General features: G+C 40.8%; 1 protein-coding gene across 1 annotated transcript; it reads left to right on the top strand.

Moving 5' to 3' along the window:
- Positions 1–7957: 7957 nt before the first annotated feature.
- On the top strand, positions 7958–11095 carry LOC112256540 (C-C chemokine receptor type 6-like). The gene is made up of 3 exons (XM_024429859.2): positions 7958–8635; positions 10349–10453; positions 10565–11095. Exons 1-3 carry the CDS (start codon positions 8267–8269, stop codon positions 10811–10813), a joined length of 723 nt encoding a protein of 240 aa, XP_024285627.2. The 5' UTR covers positions 7958–8266; the 3' UTR covers positions 10814–11095.
- The last annotated feature ends 1388 nt before the right edge of the window (positions 11096–12483 follow it).

Below are 12483 nucleotides of genomic sequence, written 5' to 3'. Positions count from 1 at the left end.
ACTTATATTTCTACTGTATTATTGGCTGTATGTTTGTTTTACTCCATGTTGTTGTATGTGTCGAACTGCTTTGCTTTATCTTGGCCAGGTCGCAATTGTAAATGAGAACTTGTTCTCAACTTGCCTACCTGGTTAAATAAAGGTTACATTTTTTTTAAATTGTTTATATGCACTATAAACTATAGCTATAAATATAGCAGAAGAATAAAAAATGTGCTATATAGCACTACAACAGACTTCAAGAGTATAGAAAATGCTTTGAGCTTTTCAGTCACACAGTTCACCTCTTATCTTCCTAAGAGAACAATATCTGTAGACATGAAACTGTCTTCGAGCTGAGCTGTGAGCAGCATTGTTTAAGTGGCTATGTAGCTGTTGGATAATTACTGCAGTAGGCGAAATCAGGGTCACACAGAGTGATTTTTGGTAGTCTTAAATAAATCTACTTTGAAACAAACTTATACACCTCACACACCTGGTTATGGGCTTAAAAAAAGAAGACACCTGTTCCATGTCAGAAATTGTCAGTTAAAGTTGGAATTCTATATACACCTTAGCCAAATACAATTAAACTCAGTTTTTCACAAATCCTGACATTTAATCATCGTAAAAATTCCCTGTTTTAGGTCAGATAGGATCACCACTTTATTTAAAAAATCTGAAATGTCAGAATAATAGTAGAGAGAATGATTTATTTCAGCTTTTGTCCGGGAACTTTCATTACACATACCTATCCCCTATTCCCACTGATTAGTACTTGTATAAGTGTGCCCTTTGGTTCCATTGGGCTGTAGATTATTGTTACAATGTCCTTTGGTGTGTGTGAGTACCTGTGCAGTGTTGTTTTGGATTTGTGCCACTTGTATTGTGCAGATGATTACGGTTTTCATCCCCTGTGATAATCATTGTGCGATTGTGAATTTATTTGAGGTATTCCTCGCTCTTTTGTTTGGGTTTCAACCCTGTGTTTTGTATAGTGTTTGTTTGGTCTTCGTCCCCATGCCTTTACATGGCACACCGTAATTTGGGTGAAATAAAAAATCCTATTACGCATTCCTGTGCCTGTCTCCCAAATCATTCATACTGACGTGACAGAATAATCGACCAATAAGGGCGACAACGGGAATGGCCCGTCCGACGATGCTGAGACTGGTCTGTCCGGCGCCGCCGCATCTTCGGCAGCTGCAACTGGGTCGTCCGACACCGCTACAACCGGTCCGTCCGACGCCACTGCTACTGGTCCGTCTGACGCCGCCGCAACTTCGGCAGTGGCAACTGGCCCGTCCAATGACGATGCAACTTCAGCAGCTATATCAGGTCCTGTTCAACCCGCACTGCGTTCCTGTGATCATCCTCGAGGCCGGTGTCGTTGCGCTGCACAGGTGGGGGTACTGTGACGGATCCCTGGTCTTCATTCCCGTGCCTTTACATGGCACGCTGTAATTTGGGGTAATAAAAAACCCTATTATGCATTCCTGCACCTGTCCCTCGACTTTTCATACCAACGTGGCAGATATAGAGTTGTAATGTATTCAATTTTGAGTTTGCATCCCAATATTACACGTTATATACAGTACATCACAGAAGACTGAAACACAAGATTTTCATGAGTTTTTTATTTTTTATTTGATTAATTATGAAAATTATTAATAATCCCCCTTTGGGGCCAAAAAGGGTGGTTTTGGTCAGTGACTGCAGGAAAGAGACACTTTTACAGTAGCCCCCCTTTTCTGACCTACATAAGCCTGGATTTGAGTTCACAAAGATCAAAATCACAACACCACATGCAAGAATCTTGATCGAGTGTAAAAGACACTGCTGAAACCATTGTATGCAACACGTGTTGTTAGGGCCTCCTTGAACACAAAGGTACATTTTCCACATAACTCTCTAATGATGATTTACAAGAATAAATGACATTTTACTGCAATGTAAACTTGCGAACTAGTCACAACTCAAACGCTACATCCGGAGGAAGCAGAGGAGAATAACCTGACAGTTGCCCCCCTCTAAGCAGGGCAGTGAAAACAGTTGGCTCGTTGAGCCAGCAGTCTTACATGTAAACATGTAATAGCTGAGCCATGTTCTTGAAACAGCTGAAATGTACAAACATTTTCCTTCTTTTTGAGACTTGCTTTATTGAGTTTTAACCTGATGAAATTGAAGTAAAAGCCTGTTACATTCTGAAATTGTCATCATATCTTTAAATCTCAACGGTGTAGTTTCTGCTTGACTGCACTGGGCCACCGATGTCCAGGAAAGAAGCAACTCACATGCTTCGTAAAGAACAGGTGTAGACTAACAGTGAAATGATTACTTATGCAGAGAGACATTTTTTAAATAATAGAAAAACAATACCACAAGGAATAAATACACAATGAGTAACGATAGCCTGCCTATATACATAAGGTACTAGTGCCAATTCTATGTGCAGGGGTACAATGTAATTGAGGTATGTACAGTTGAAGTCGGAAGTTTACATACACTTAGTCGTTAAAACTTGTTTTTCAACCACTACACAAATTTCTTGTAAACAAACTATAGTTTTGGCAAGTTGGTTAGGACATCTACTTTGTGCATGACACAAGTAATTTTTCCAACAATTGTTTACAGACAGATTATTTCACTTATAAATCACTGTATCACAGTTCCAGTGGGTCAGAAGTTAACAAACATTAAGTTGACTGTGCCTTTAAACAGCTTGGAAAATTCCAGAAAATGATTTCATGGATTTATGAGTTTCTGCTAATTAACATCATTTGAGTCAATTGGAGGTGTACCTGTGGATGTATTTCAAGGCCTACCTTCAAACTCAGTGCCTCAATGCTTGACATCATGGGAAAATGTAAAGAAATCAGCCAAAAAATTGTAGACCTCCACAAATCTGGTTCATCCTTGGGAGCAATTTCCAAACACCTGAAGGTACCATGTTCATCTGTACAAACAATAGTATGCACATATAAACACCATGGGACCACGCAGCCGTCATACCACTCAGGAAGGAGACGCGTTCTGTCTCCTGGAGATGAACGTACTTTTGTGCGAAAAGTGCAAATCATTCCCAGAACAACAGCAAATGACCTTGTGAAGATGCTGGAGGAAACAGGTACAAAAGTATCTATATTCACAGTAAAACGAGTCCTATATCGACACAAAATTAAAGATCGCTTAGCAAGGAAGAAGCCACTGCTCCAAAATTGCCATAAAAAAGCCAGACTGCGGTTTGCAACTGCACATGGGGACAAAGATCGTACCTTTTGGAGAAATGTCCTCTGGTCTGATTAAACAAAAATAGAACTGTTTGGCCATAATGACCATCGTTATGTTTGGAGGATAAAGGGGATGCTTGCGAGCCGAAGAACACCATCCCAACTGTGAAGCACGGGGGTGGCAGCATCATGTTGTGGGGTGCTTTTCTGCAGGAGGGATTGGTGCACTTCACAAAATAGATGGACAATGACCCCAAGCATACTTCCAAAGTTGTTGCAAAATGGCTTAAGGACAACAAAGTCAAGGTATTGGAGTGGCCATCACAAAGCCCTGACCTCAAACCCATAGAAAATTTGTCGGCAGAACTGAAAAAACGTGTGCGAGCAAGGAGGCCTGCAAACCTGACTCAGTTACACCAGCTCTGTCAGGAGGAATGGGCCAAAATTCACCCAACTTATTGTGGGAAGCTTGTGGAAGGCTACCCAAAATGTTTGACCCAAGTTAAACACTTAAAAGGCAATGCTACCAAAGACTAATTGAGGATATGTAAACTTCTGAACCACTGGGAATGTGATGAAAGAAACAAAAGCTGAAATAAATCATTCTCTCTACTATTATTCTGACATTTCAGATTTTTTAAATAAAGTGGTGATCCTATCTGACCTAAAACAGGGAATTTTACGATGATTAAATGTCAGGATTTGTGAAAAACTGAGTTTAATTGTATTTGGCTAAGGTGTATATAGAATTCCAACTTTAACTGTAACTTGTTGCTTAATATCTTGGTCCATGTACACCAAACAGTCAAGAAACAACAGAAGATTACAAACAGATGTTTGCCACTCTCCCTAAATGCTGACTCTACCGTGCTACTCACCCTGTACGATTTTTACTAGGATTAAATGTAAGGAATTGTGAAAAACGTATTGGCTAAGGTTGGATAACAGTAGCAGCAGCGAGTCAACATAGTTAGTGCTAAAAGGGTCAATGCAGATAGTTAAATACTTAATAGCTACCCAGACTAACTATTTAGCAGTCGTGTAGCCTGGGGGTAGAAGCTTTTCAGGGTCCTGTTGGTTCCAGACTTGGTGCAATGGTACCACTTGCCGTGTGGTAGCAGAGAGAAAAGTCTATGATTTGGGTGACTGGAGTCGTTGAATATTTTTAGGGCCATCCTTTGACACAGCCTGGTATCAAGGTCCTGGATGGCATGTTGCTCGGCCCCAGTGATGTAATGGGTCTTACGCACTACCCTCTGTAGCACCTTGCGGTCTGATGCTAAGCAGTTACCATACCAAGCAGTGATGCACCCAGTCAAGATGCTCTCAATGGTGCAGCTGTAGATCTTTTTGGGGATCTGAGGGCCCATGCCAAATATTTTCAGCCCTCTTCACGACTGCGTTGATGTGTGTGGACCATGATAATTCTTTAGTGGCGTAGACACGAGGAACTTGGCGCTCTCGACCTGCTCCACTACAGCCCTGTCGATGGGGGCATGTTCGGGGATCCGTTTCCTGTAGTCCCCGATCAGCTCCACACTACCAGGTCACTATAGGCTGTCTCATTATCGTCGGTGATCAGGCCAACCACCGTTGTGTCGTCAGCAAACTCAATGATGGTGTTGGAGTAGTGCCCGGCCATGCAGTTGTGGGTGAACAGGGAGTACAGGAGGGGAATAAGCATGCACCCCTGAGGAATTAACGTTTTCATTAGCAATTTTCTTTTACTTCATATGCTTTTTTTCCTCATATAATGACTTCCATGATATTTATAAAATTAAGCCTGGTTTGTTCTACGATAAATGTAATACTCTAACTAGTGTAAGCGGTCCTATCTAGCTATGGTTCAGCTAAACATCAGCATTCAGCTAACAGCCAGCACAGTGATGTGAGGAGGATGCAGAAATAATTTTGCTTAGCTAGCTAACGTTACCTAGCTGTAGAGCCTATATTATAATAGGAATAACACTGTATGATAATGTTTCTGTACTTTTATATTCATAGCTATGGGAGGGGTAAACGTTAATTATTGCCACACTAGCATTACTTGATCATGAAGCATGTTGTTAGTTAGCTATCTATCTCTCTAGCTTGCAGGAGTTAGCTGTGTATTGTCAACTAATTTAATGTGCTAGGACATGCTTGTGAATGGTTGCATTATTCAAGAGTGTAAAATGGTTTAGTTGAATAAATCAATAGTGTAATACGTTTTAGAAGAAAAGTTGCTTGGATTGTTAAATAGTTTGTGCTTACTGTCTATTGGCTATTTTGATATTTACGGTCAATTTGAGCTGAGGACCAGGAATGTTGTCTTGACAGCCACAATGAAAGGTAAGACAAGGCAAGGATGTAAAGTAAAAATCTCTTTCGCCAATCCACTCCTTAGACTCTCCTTTATCTATCGTAGGGGGAATAGGGCCATAGTATAGAGAGACAAAGTGATACTGTAGAGACTTGAGGGTCTTCCCCTAGACTGAAGTTTCCTGCACCATGAGGAAGGTACACATCCACCAATAGTGGGGGAACTGTTACTATGCATATCGATAGTAAAGCCTATGGATTCAGTACTGATAATGTACTCAGAATTGAGGTTGTATTCTTGACAAGTTCATTGCATAAAGCACTGTGTAGTGTTCAAAGTATTATAGCAATAAAAAACGTTGCGAAAAACACTAAATAATGTTTAAAGTGTAAAGCATAATACATAAAGCTGCTATATACAACATTGCATACAGCTTCTTGCATAAACCAACCACATAGGTTCTGTATTCTGATTGGGCTAAGGAGTGAAGCAAGCAGCAGCAAGACACAGTAACATGACATAGAATCCACTAGATTTACCTCCCAAACTGCTACTATTACCTATTGCTGGTGGGGAGGATACCTCCCAAACCTCTACTATTGCTGGTGGGGAGGATACCTCCCAAACCTCTGCTATTACCTATTGCTGGTGGGGAGGATACCTCCCAAACCTCTACTATTACCTATTGCTGGTGGGGAGGATACCTCCCAAACCTCTACTATTGCTGGTGGGGAGGATACCTCCCAAACCTCTACTATTGCTGGTGAGGAGGATACCTCCCAAACCTCTACTATTGCTGGTGGAGAGGATACCTCCCAAACCTCTACTATTACCTATTGCTGGTGGCGAGGATACCTCCCAAACCTCTACTATTACCTATTGCTGGTGGGGAGGATACCTCACAAACCTCTACTATTACCTATTTCTGGGGGGAAGGATACCTCCCAAACCTCTACTATTGCTGGTGGGGAGGATATCTCCCAAACCTCCACTATTGCTGGTGGGGAGGATATCTCCCAAACCTCTACTATTACCTATTGCTGGTGGGGAGGATACCTCCCAAACCTCTACTATTGCAGGTGGGGAGGATACCTCCCAAACCTCTACTATTAATGGTGGGGTGGAGTGCATGTACACTTTTTCAACAAAATATTGCACATTATACAAAGCCAATAGGATGATTTGCATAAACCAGTCTTTTCGGGTAATAGTTACATTTTGACATTTCCATTTTAGTCCTTTAGCAGACACTCTTATCCCATGCGACTTACAGTTAGTTAATTCATCTTAAGATAGCAAGGTGAGACAACCACATATCACAGTAGTAAGTACAAGTTTCCTCAATAAAGAAGTTATGAGAAAGGTCAGTACTAGTAGGAAAAGACAAGTGCAAGGTTGTTTGTGTGGGGGGGGAATAAGACTAGGATGTATTATTTAAGATACTCTTTGAAGACCTAGGGTTTCAGACGTTAGAAATGTTATGATGCCAAAGCTTTCGAACAGAAAGGCCTGACAGGTGCTTACTATGAAGCATGGTCAAATCAAATCAAACTTTGTCACATGCGCCAAATACAACAAGTGTAGACCGTGAAATGCTTACTTACTACAAGCCCTTAACCAACAGTGCAGTTCAAGAAGAGTTAAGAAAATATTAACTAAATAAACTAAAGTAAAGAATAAAAAAACGTTACACAATAAAATAACAATAACATTTTTTATGTATTTTTTATTTCACCTTTATTTAACCAGGTAGGCTAGTTGAGAACACCTTTATTTAACCAGGTAGGCTAGTTGAGAACAAGTTCTCATTTACAACTGAGACCTGGCCAAGATAAAGCATAGCAGTGTGAACAGACAACACAGAGTTACACATGGAGTAAACAATTAACAAGTCAATAACACAGTAGAAAAAAAGGGAGTCTATATACATTGTGTGCAAAAGGCATGAGGAGGTAGGCGAATAATTACAATTTTGCAGATTAACACTGGAGTGATAAATGATCAGATGGTCATGTACAGGTAGAGATATTGGTGTGCAAAAGAGCAGAAAAGTAAATAAATAAAAACAGTATGGGGATGGGGTAGGTAAAAATGGGTGGGCTATTTACCGATAGACTATGTACAGCTGCAGCGATCGGTTAGCTGCTCAGATAACATGGTGATAGGAGGGAATATTACTGAATCCCCTGAGCTACAAGTCAGTACAGCTGTGGCTAACAGTACACTATATTTACTAAAGCAAACATAGTACTCCATTCACTACCCCATGTCCATTATCATCACCACAAGACACATTAAGACATTCCTCTGTATTATCAGTGTTGATGTGGGAACAGATGTGAGATGCTGTGTACAATGTGTCTTAGTATCTCTAGCCTTGGGTCTGATAAGGATTTGATCAGTGCTTTAGATCAGACAAATGCAATTGTTGAACACCTACACGTGCCTTGATGTATTCTCGGTTACAACAGAAAATGGGGTCATTCACAACCAACGGATGTTCTCAAGCTCTCAGACATGTTGGTTTCTCAGTAAATAGGGTTTGCACTCCGCAGTTGAACACTTTCACTGCTGTATGTGTAAAATAGGACATGTCACATTGAAGCTACAGACAATAGTTCACAGTTACTGTGATGTTTATATCTTTTCTTTTTGTCATGGACTTGATTGTACATCATGACATTCGATAACTAAATCATGATAGAAGGTCTACTATTTTCTGCAGAAATATATTTTTTCTCCACAGGTGATAAACATGGAGGTGCATAATGCGACGCAAACAGATGAATATGATTATTATGACCCAAAAGACTACACTGAAGGTTATCCTGATGAAAGTGGAACAGAATATATCTGTAACCTGAATCTCAACCGTGATATGGAGTTAGTCATACAGACCTACGTCCATTCCTTCATCTGTGCATTCGGTCTCTGTGGCAATGCGTTGGTGATTGTTACATATGCCTTCTACAAGAAAGCCAAGACCATGACAGACGTGTACCTTCTGAACGTGGCTGTGGCAGATCTGCTGTTCATCGTGACCCTGCCACTCATCATCTACAATGAGAAGCATGACTGGAGCATGGGCTCAGTGGTCTGCAAGGTACGGGCTTGGTGCAGTTCCTAATAAAGCTCCTGATGTTTCAGTGTCGTTCATGTTACAGTGAAGTCAGAGGCAGATTTGTCATGACGAGACTATCATTAATGTGGTCACGATTATTTGATCAAATCAGTTAAATATGTTTAATTATTTTATGATTAAATTAATCATGTAACAATTAACTCATTAGCAATCTTGGGGAACCACGGAAAAAGTTGGTTTAATGAGTTACCATTTCCCGAATTAAGTCAAGAATATATCAGAATATATCGTTATCATATTAGTCATCCATTAATTATTATTACCTCATATCAGTCTCATTCTGAACGTCATTGACTTCAAATCTGCATGAACTGTAGTCTATTTGATGATTCAGCGATACACAATTTGGCTTAAACATTTATTTACTGATGAACTAAATAATCACACAGAATTTCAGAAACACACAGGATAGATTATACGTTGATTACTAACCTAATGTAATGAAAAGTCCCTAGTGGACTAACCCGATATGACGGCTTGTTACACAATGAAAGGGGTGGGAAAAGAAAGAGTGGGAGAGACAGAGAGGGGACCCATTGTACATACATGTGGAAAATACGCTTAGCGTAAATATGGAAATTTAGCACCCTAACCACCGCTCATTCAGATTTAGAAATGCAACACATATTTACACATGTATGTCTTTGTCGTCTCTCTGTTGAAATCGCCAGGTCCATCTATGGGGAGTCAGTTAGACAGAAGTCTCTGGTTGTGTAAGTCTCTGGTTGTCCACCAGAAGTCACAATGTCCTCAGTTGTAGTAGTAGGCTCTTTTGATCATGAGTGTTCGTTAGACTGGATACATCAGATGTACCGCACGGTGTTGAGTGGGAAATGTTATTCTTTTCTCTTCTTCGGTCGAGTTTCCTAGACTACATTACATGCAGAGCTGCAGGCGGTCCATGTCTTAGTCTTCTTCTCTGTTGAGTTTCCGAGGGTCTTACCATTTCGTAATGCTCAGCTCACGCTGTAGGTCATGCTGGTCTGTATTTAAATTGCAACCATTTCAACGTGTAGCCACCGCTCCATGCTTTCTGGTCTTGTATTTTTAAACCATTTGTCAGCCGTGTAGCCACCGCTCCATGCTGTCTGGCCTCAATGGTTGATTAATCAGGTTACAGCTACAACCACTTTACACACCGGCAGCAACCCGGCATGTTTTGGTCTAATATGTTAATTCTTTAGGAGTCCTTTATAAGCACTCTGGCAAAAGGGGCATTCCATCCTTTTGACATAATGTCTGTGCTCACGTGGGAGTGGTTACTGGCTGGGTAAAACTTTATATGAAAAACAATTATCTAATTTAGAAGGCTAAAATCACATTTAATCTTCTAACAAATTGTTTCATATTTAATCATATACGTTTTACAACATTTATATATATATATATATATATATATATATATATATATACATTGTGAATGCTCTTAAAGTTACAATGTTTCTGTTATAACATCTTTAATGATGTCACGAAACAATAAATTATTTGACATGATTGTTTTTTAAGGCCCTCCCGACCATTTCCCACATTCTTTATGTTAGAAATTTTGTTTTATCTTCCATTTTTGGATGTTGGAGTTTTAGCAGGAAGTATCTCTTTGTAACAAAGGGTTCTTTCCCCTCAATGCTGCATGGCAAGGGAGAGAAAATTCCTGTAAGCTATTTTATGACCGTCATAAAACTGGCCAACCTGCAGATGCCCATGGGGTTCTTCCTGCCCCTCCTGGTCATGGTCTACTGTTATGCCAACATCATCTGGACCCTGCCCAGGGCCCACAGCACACATAGGCACAAAGTTCCAGTATCCACCAAAGTTCCAGCCATAGAATTAGAATGTTTAATTATAAGAACACAGTCAATGTTTCTTATAGGCTCAATTAAGTGTATCTTGTTGTATCTTCTCTCACTTAAGGCAGTGCGTGTGGTCCTAGCTGTGATGGTGGTCTTAATCGTGTGTCACCTGCCCTACAATGTGGCCATGCTCTACCACACAGTGGCATTGTTCCAACAGAGGGAGTGTGAGGTGGGGAAGGTCATCCTCACCACCCTCACCACCACCAGGAGCGTGGCCTACTTCCACTGTTGCCTCAACCCCATCCTGTACCTCTTCATTGGGGTCAAGATCAGGAACCACTTCAGGAAGATCCTGGAGGACCTGTGATGCCTGGGCAGGAAGTACATCTACCCTTTGGTCACTCCAATGATGGATCCAACAATGAGAATGGCTCCTTGTTCACCATGTGAAGATGGGAGTAGGTAGAGATTGCCTCAAACTACTATGGGTGATGATAACATGGTTAGTCAGGGAGTCCTGACTTTCCTGAGTTTTCGAGATTGCTCTGAATTCCAATGTGTTTTTACAAGTCTATGGAAATATTATTTTCATATTATGCTCCTCTGTGCATATCATTGACAATTTGTTTTTACCTCCCTTTTCTCCCCAATTTCATGATATCCAATTGCCATCTTGTCTCATCGCTGCAACTCCCCAATGGGTTCAGGAAAGGTGAAGGTCGAGTCATGCGTCCTCCAAAACATGACCTGCCAAACTGCGCTTCTGAACACCCGCCCGCACCAATGTGTTGGAGGAAACACTGTTCAAATGGCGACTGAAGTCAGCTTGCAGGCGCCCAGCCTGCCACTAGGAGTCGCTAGAGCGCAATGAGCCAAGTAATGCCCCCTCGGCCAAACCCTCCCCTAACCCGGACAATGCTGGGTCAATTGTGCGCTATCTGTCTTTAAATTGAATGTATTTCTTTAGGACAGATCTCATCTCTCTTAAAAATCTCTAAAATACAAATAAGCATTCACTTGTTCCATTAGATGATTTGCACTAACCAGTCTTTTCAGTAAAGATTATTTGGTGCTAAAGGGGAGCTATCCAACAGAAAGACCAAACAGGTGCTTACTACGAAGCAGGGTGTGATCATATTGGGTGATATGGTGAATATTGCTGAATCTCAAATTGACCCCTGACCCACAAGTCAGTACAGCCTTGGAATACAGTGCACTGTACCCACTGGGCACACCAGGTAATTTCCAAGTGGAAATGTGGATAATATTTGGTTGAGACATTGATTAATGAGATTTCAAACTTTATTCACCTGCTTAAAAAGACAGCCAGATGTTTGTTGAATTCCCAATGTGTTATCACTATGCTTTCAACCATCTATACTCAACAAAAATATAAACAACATGTGAAGTATTGGTCCCATGTTTCATGAGCTGAAATTAAAGATCCCAGAAATGTTCCATAGGCACAAAAAGCTTATTTCCAACAAATGTTGTGCACAAATTTGTTTACAACCCTGTTAGTGAACATTTCTCCTTTGCCAAGATAATCTATCCACCTGACAGATGTGGCATATCAAGAAGCTGATTAAACAGCATGATCATTACACAGGTGCACCTTGTGTTTTTGTTCAGTATATTTTTGTTCAGTTTTAAAGCACAACCAAATTCCAATGGAAAAACAGTGTCTGATTTCTGGTTGTTATCATCTAAATCGAATGTATTTATATAGCCCTTCTTACATCAGCTGATATCTCAAAGTGCTGTACAGAAACCCAGCCTGAAACCCCAAACAGCAAACAATGCGGGTGTAGAAGCACGGTGGCTAGGGAAAAACTCCCTAGAAAGGCCAGAACCTAGGAAGAAACCTAGAGAGGAACCAGGCTATGAGGGGTGGCCAGTCCTCTTCTGGCTGTGTCTGGTCGAGATTATAACAGAACATGGCCAAGATGTTCAAATGTTCATAAATGACCAGCAGGGTCAGATAATAATAATCACAGTGGTTGTCGAGGGTGCAACAGGTCAGCACCTCAGGAGTAA

This window comes from Oncorhynchus tshawytscha, linkage group LG08, assembly GCF_018296145.1.
Source record: "Oncorhynchus tshawytscha isolate Ot180627B linkage group LG08, Otsh_v2.0, whole genome shotgun sequence".
In the NCBI taxonomy this organism is placed as follows: domain Eukaryota; kingdom Metazoa; phylum Chordata; class Actinopteri; order Salmoniformes; family Salmonidae; genus Oncorhynchus; species Oncorhynchus tshawytscha.
This window is presented reverse-complemented; position numbering and strand designations above follow the sequence as displayed.

What these genes read in the sequence shown, in the direction of transcription:
- LOC112256540 (XM_024429859.2), top strand. Translation starts at nt 8,267, where the DNA reads ATGGAGGTGCATAATGCGACGCAAACAGATGAATATGATTATTATGAC. An exon ending in TACGGGCTTGGTGCAGTTCC is followed by an intron (nt 8,636 to 10,348) that starts TAATAAAGCTCC and finishes GCCAACCTGCAG; the next exon opens with ATGCCCATGGGGTTCTTCCT. An exon ending in CACATAGGCACAAAGTTCCA is followed by an intron (nt 10,454 to 10,564) that starts GTATCCACCAAA and finishes CTCTCACTTAAG; the next exon opens with GCAGTGCGTGTGGTCCTAGC.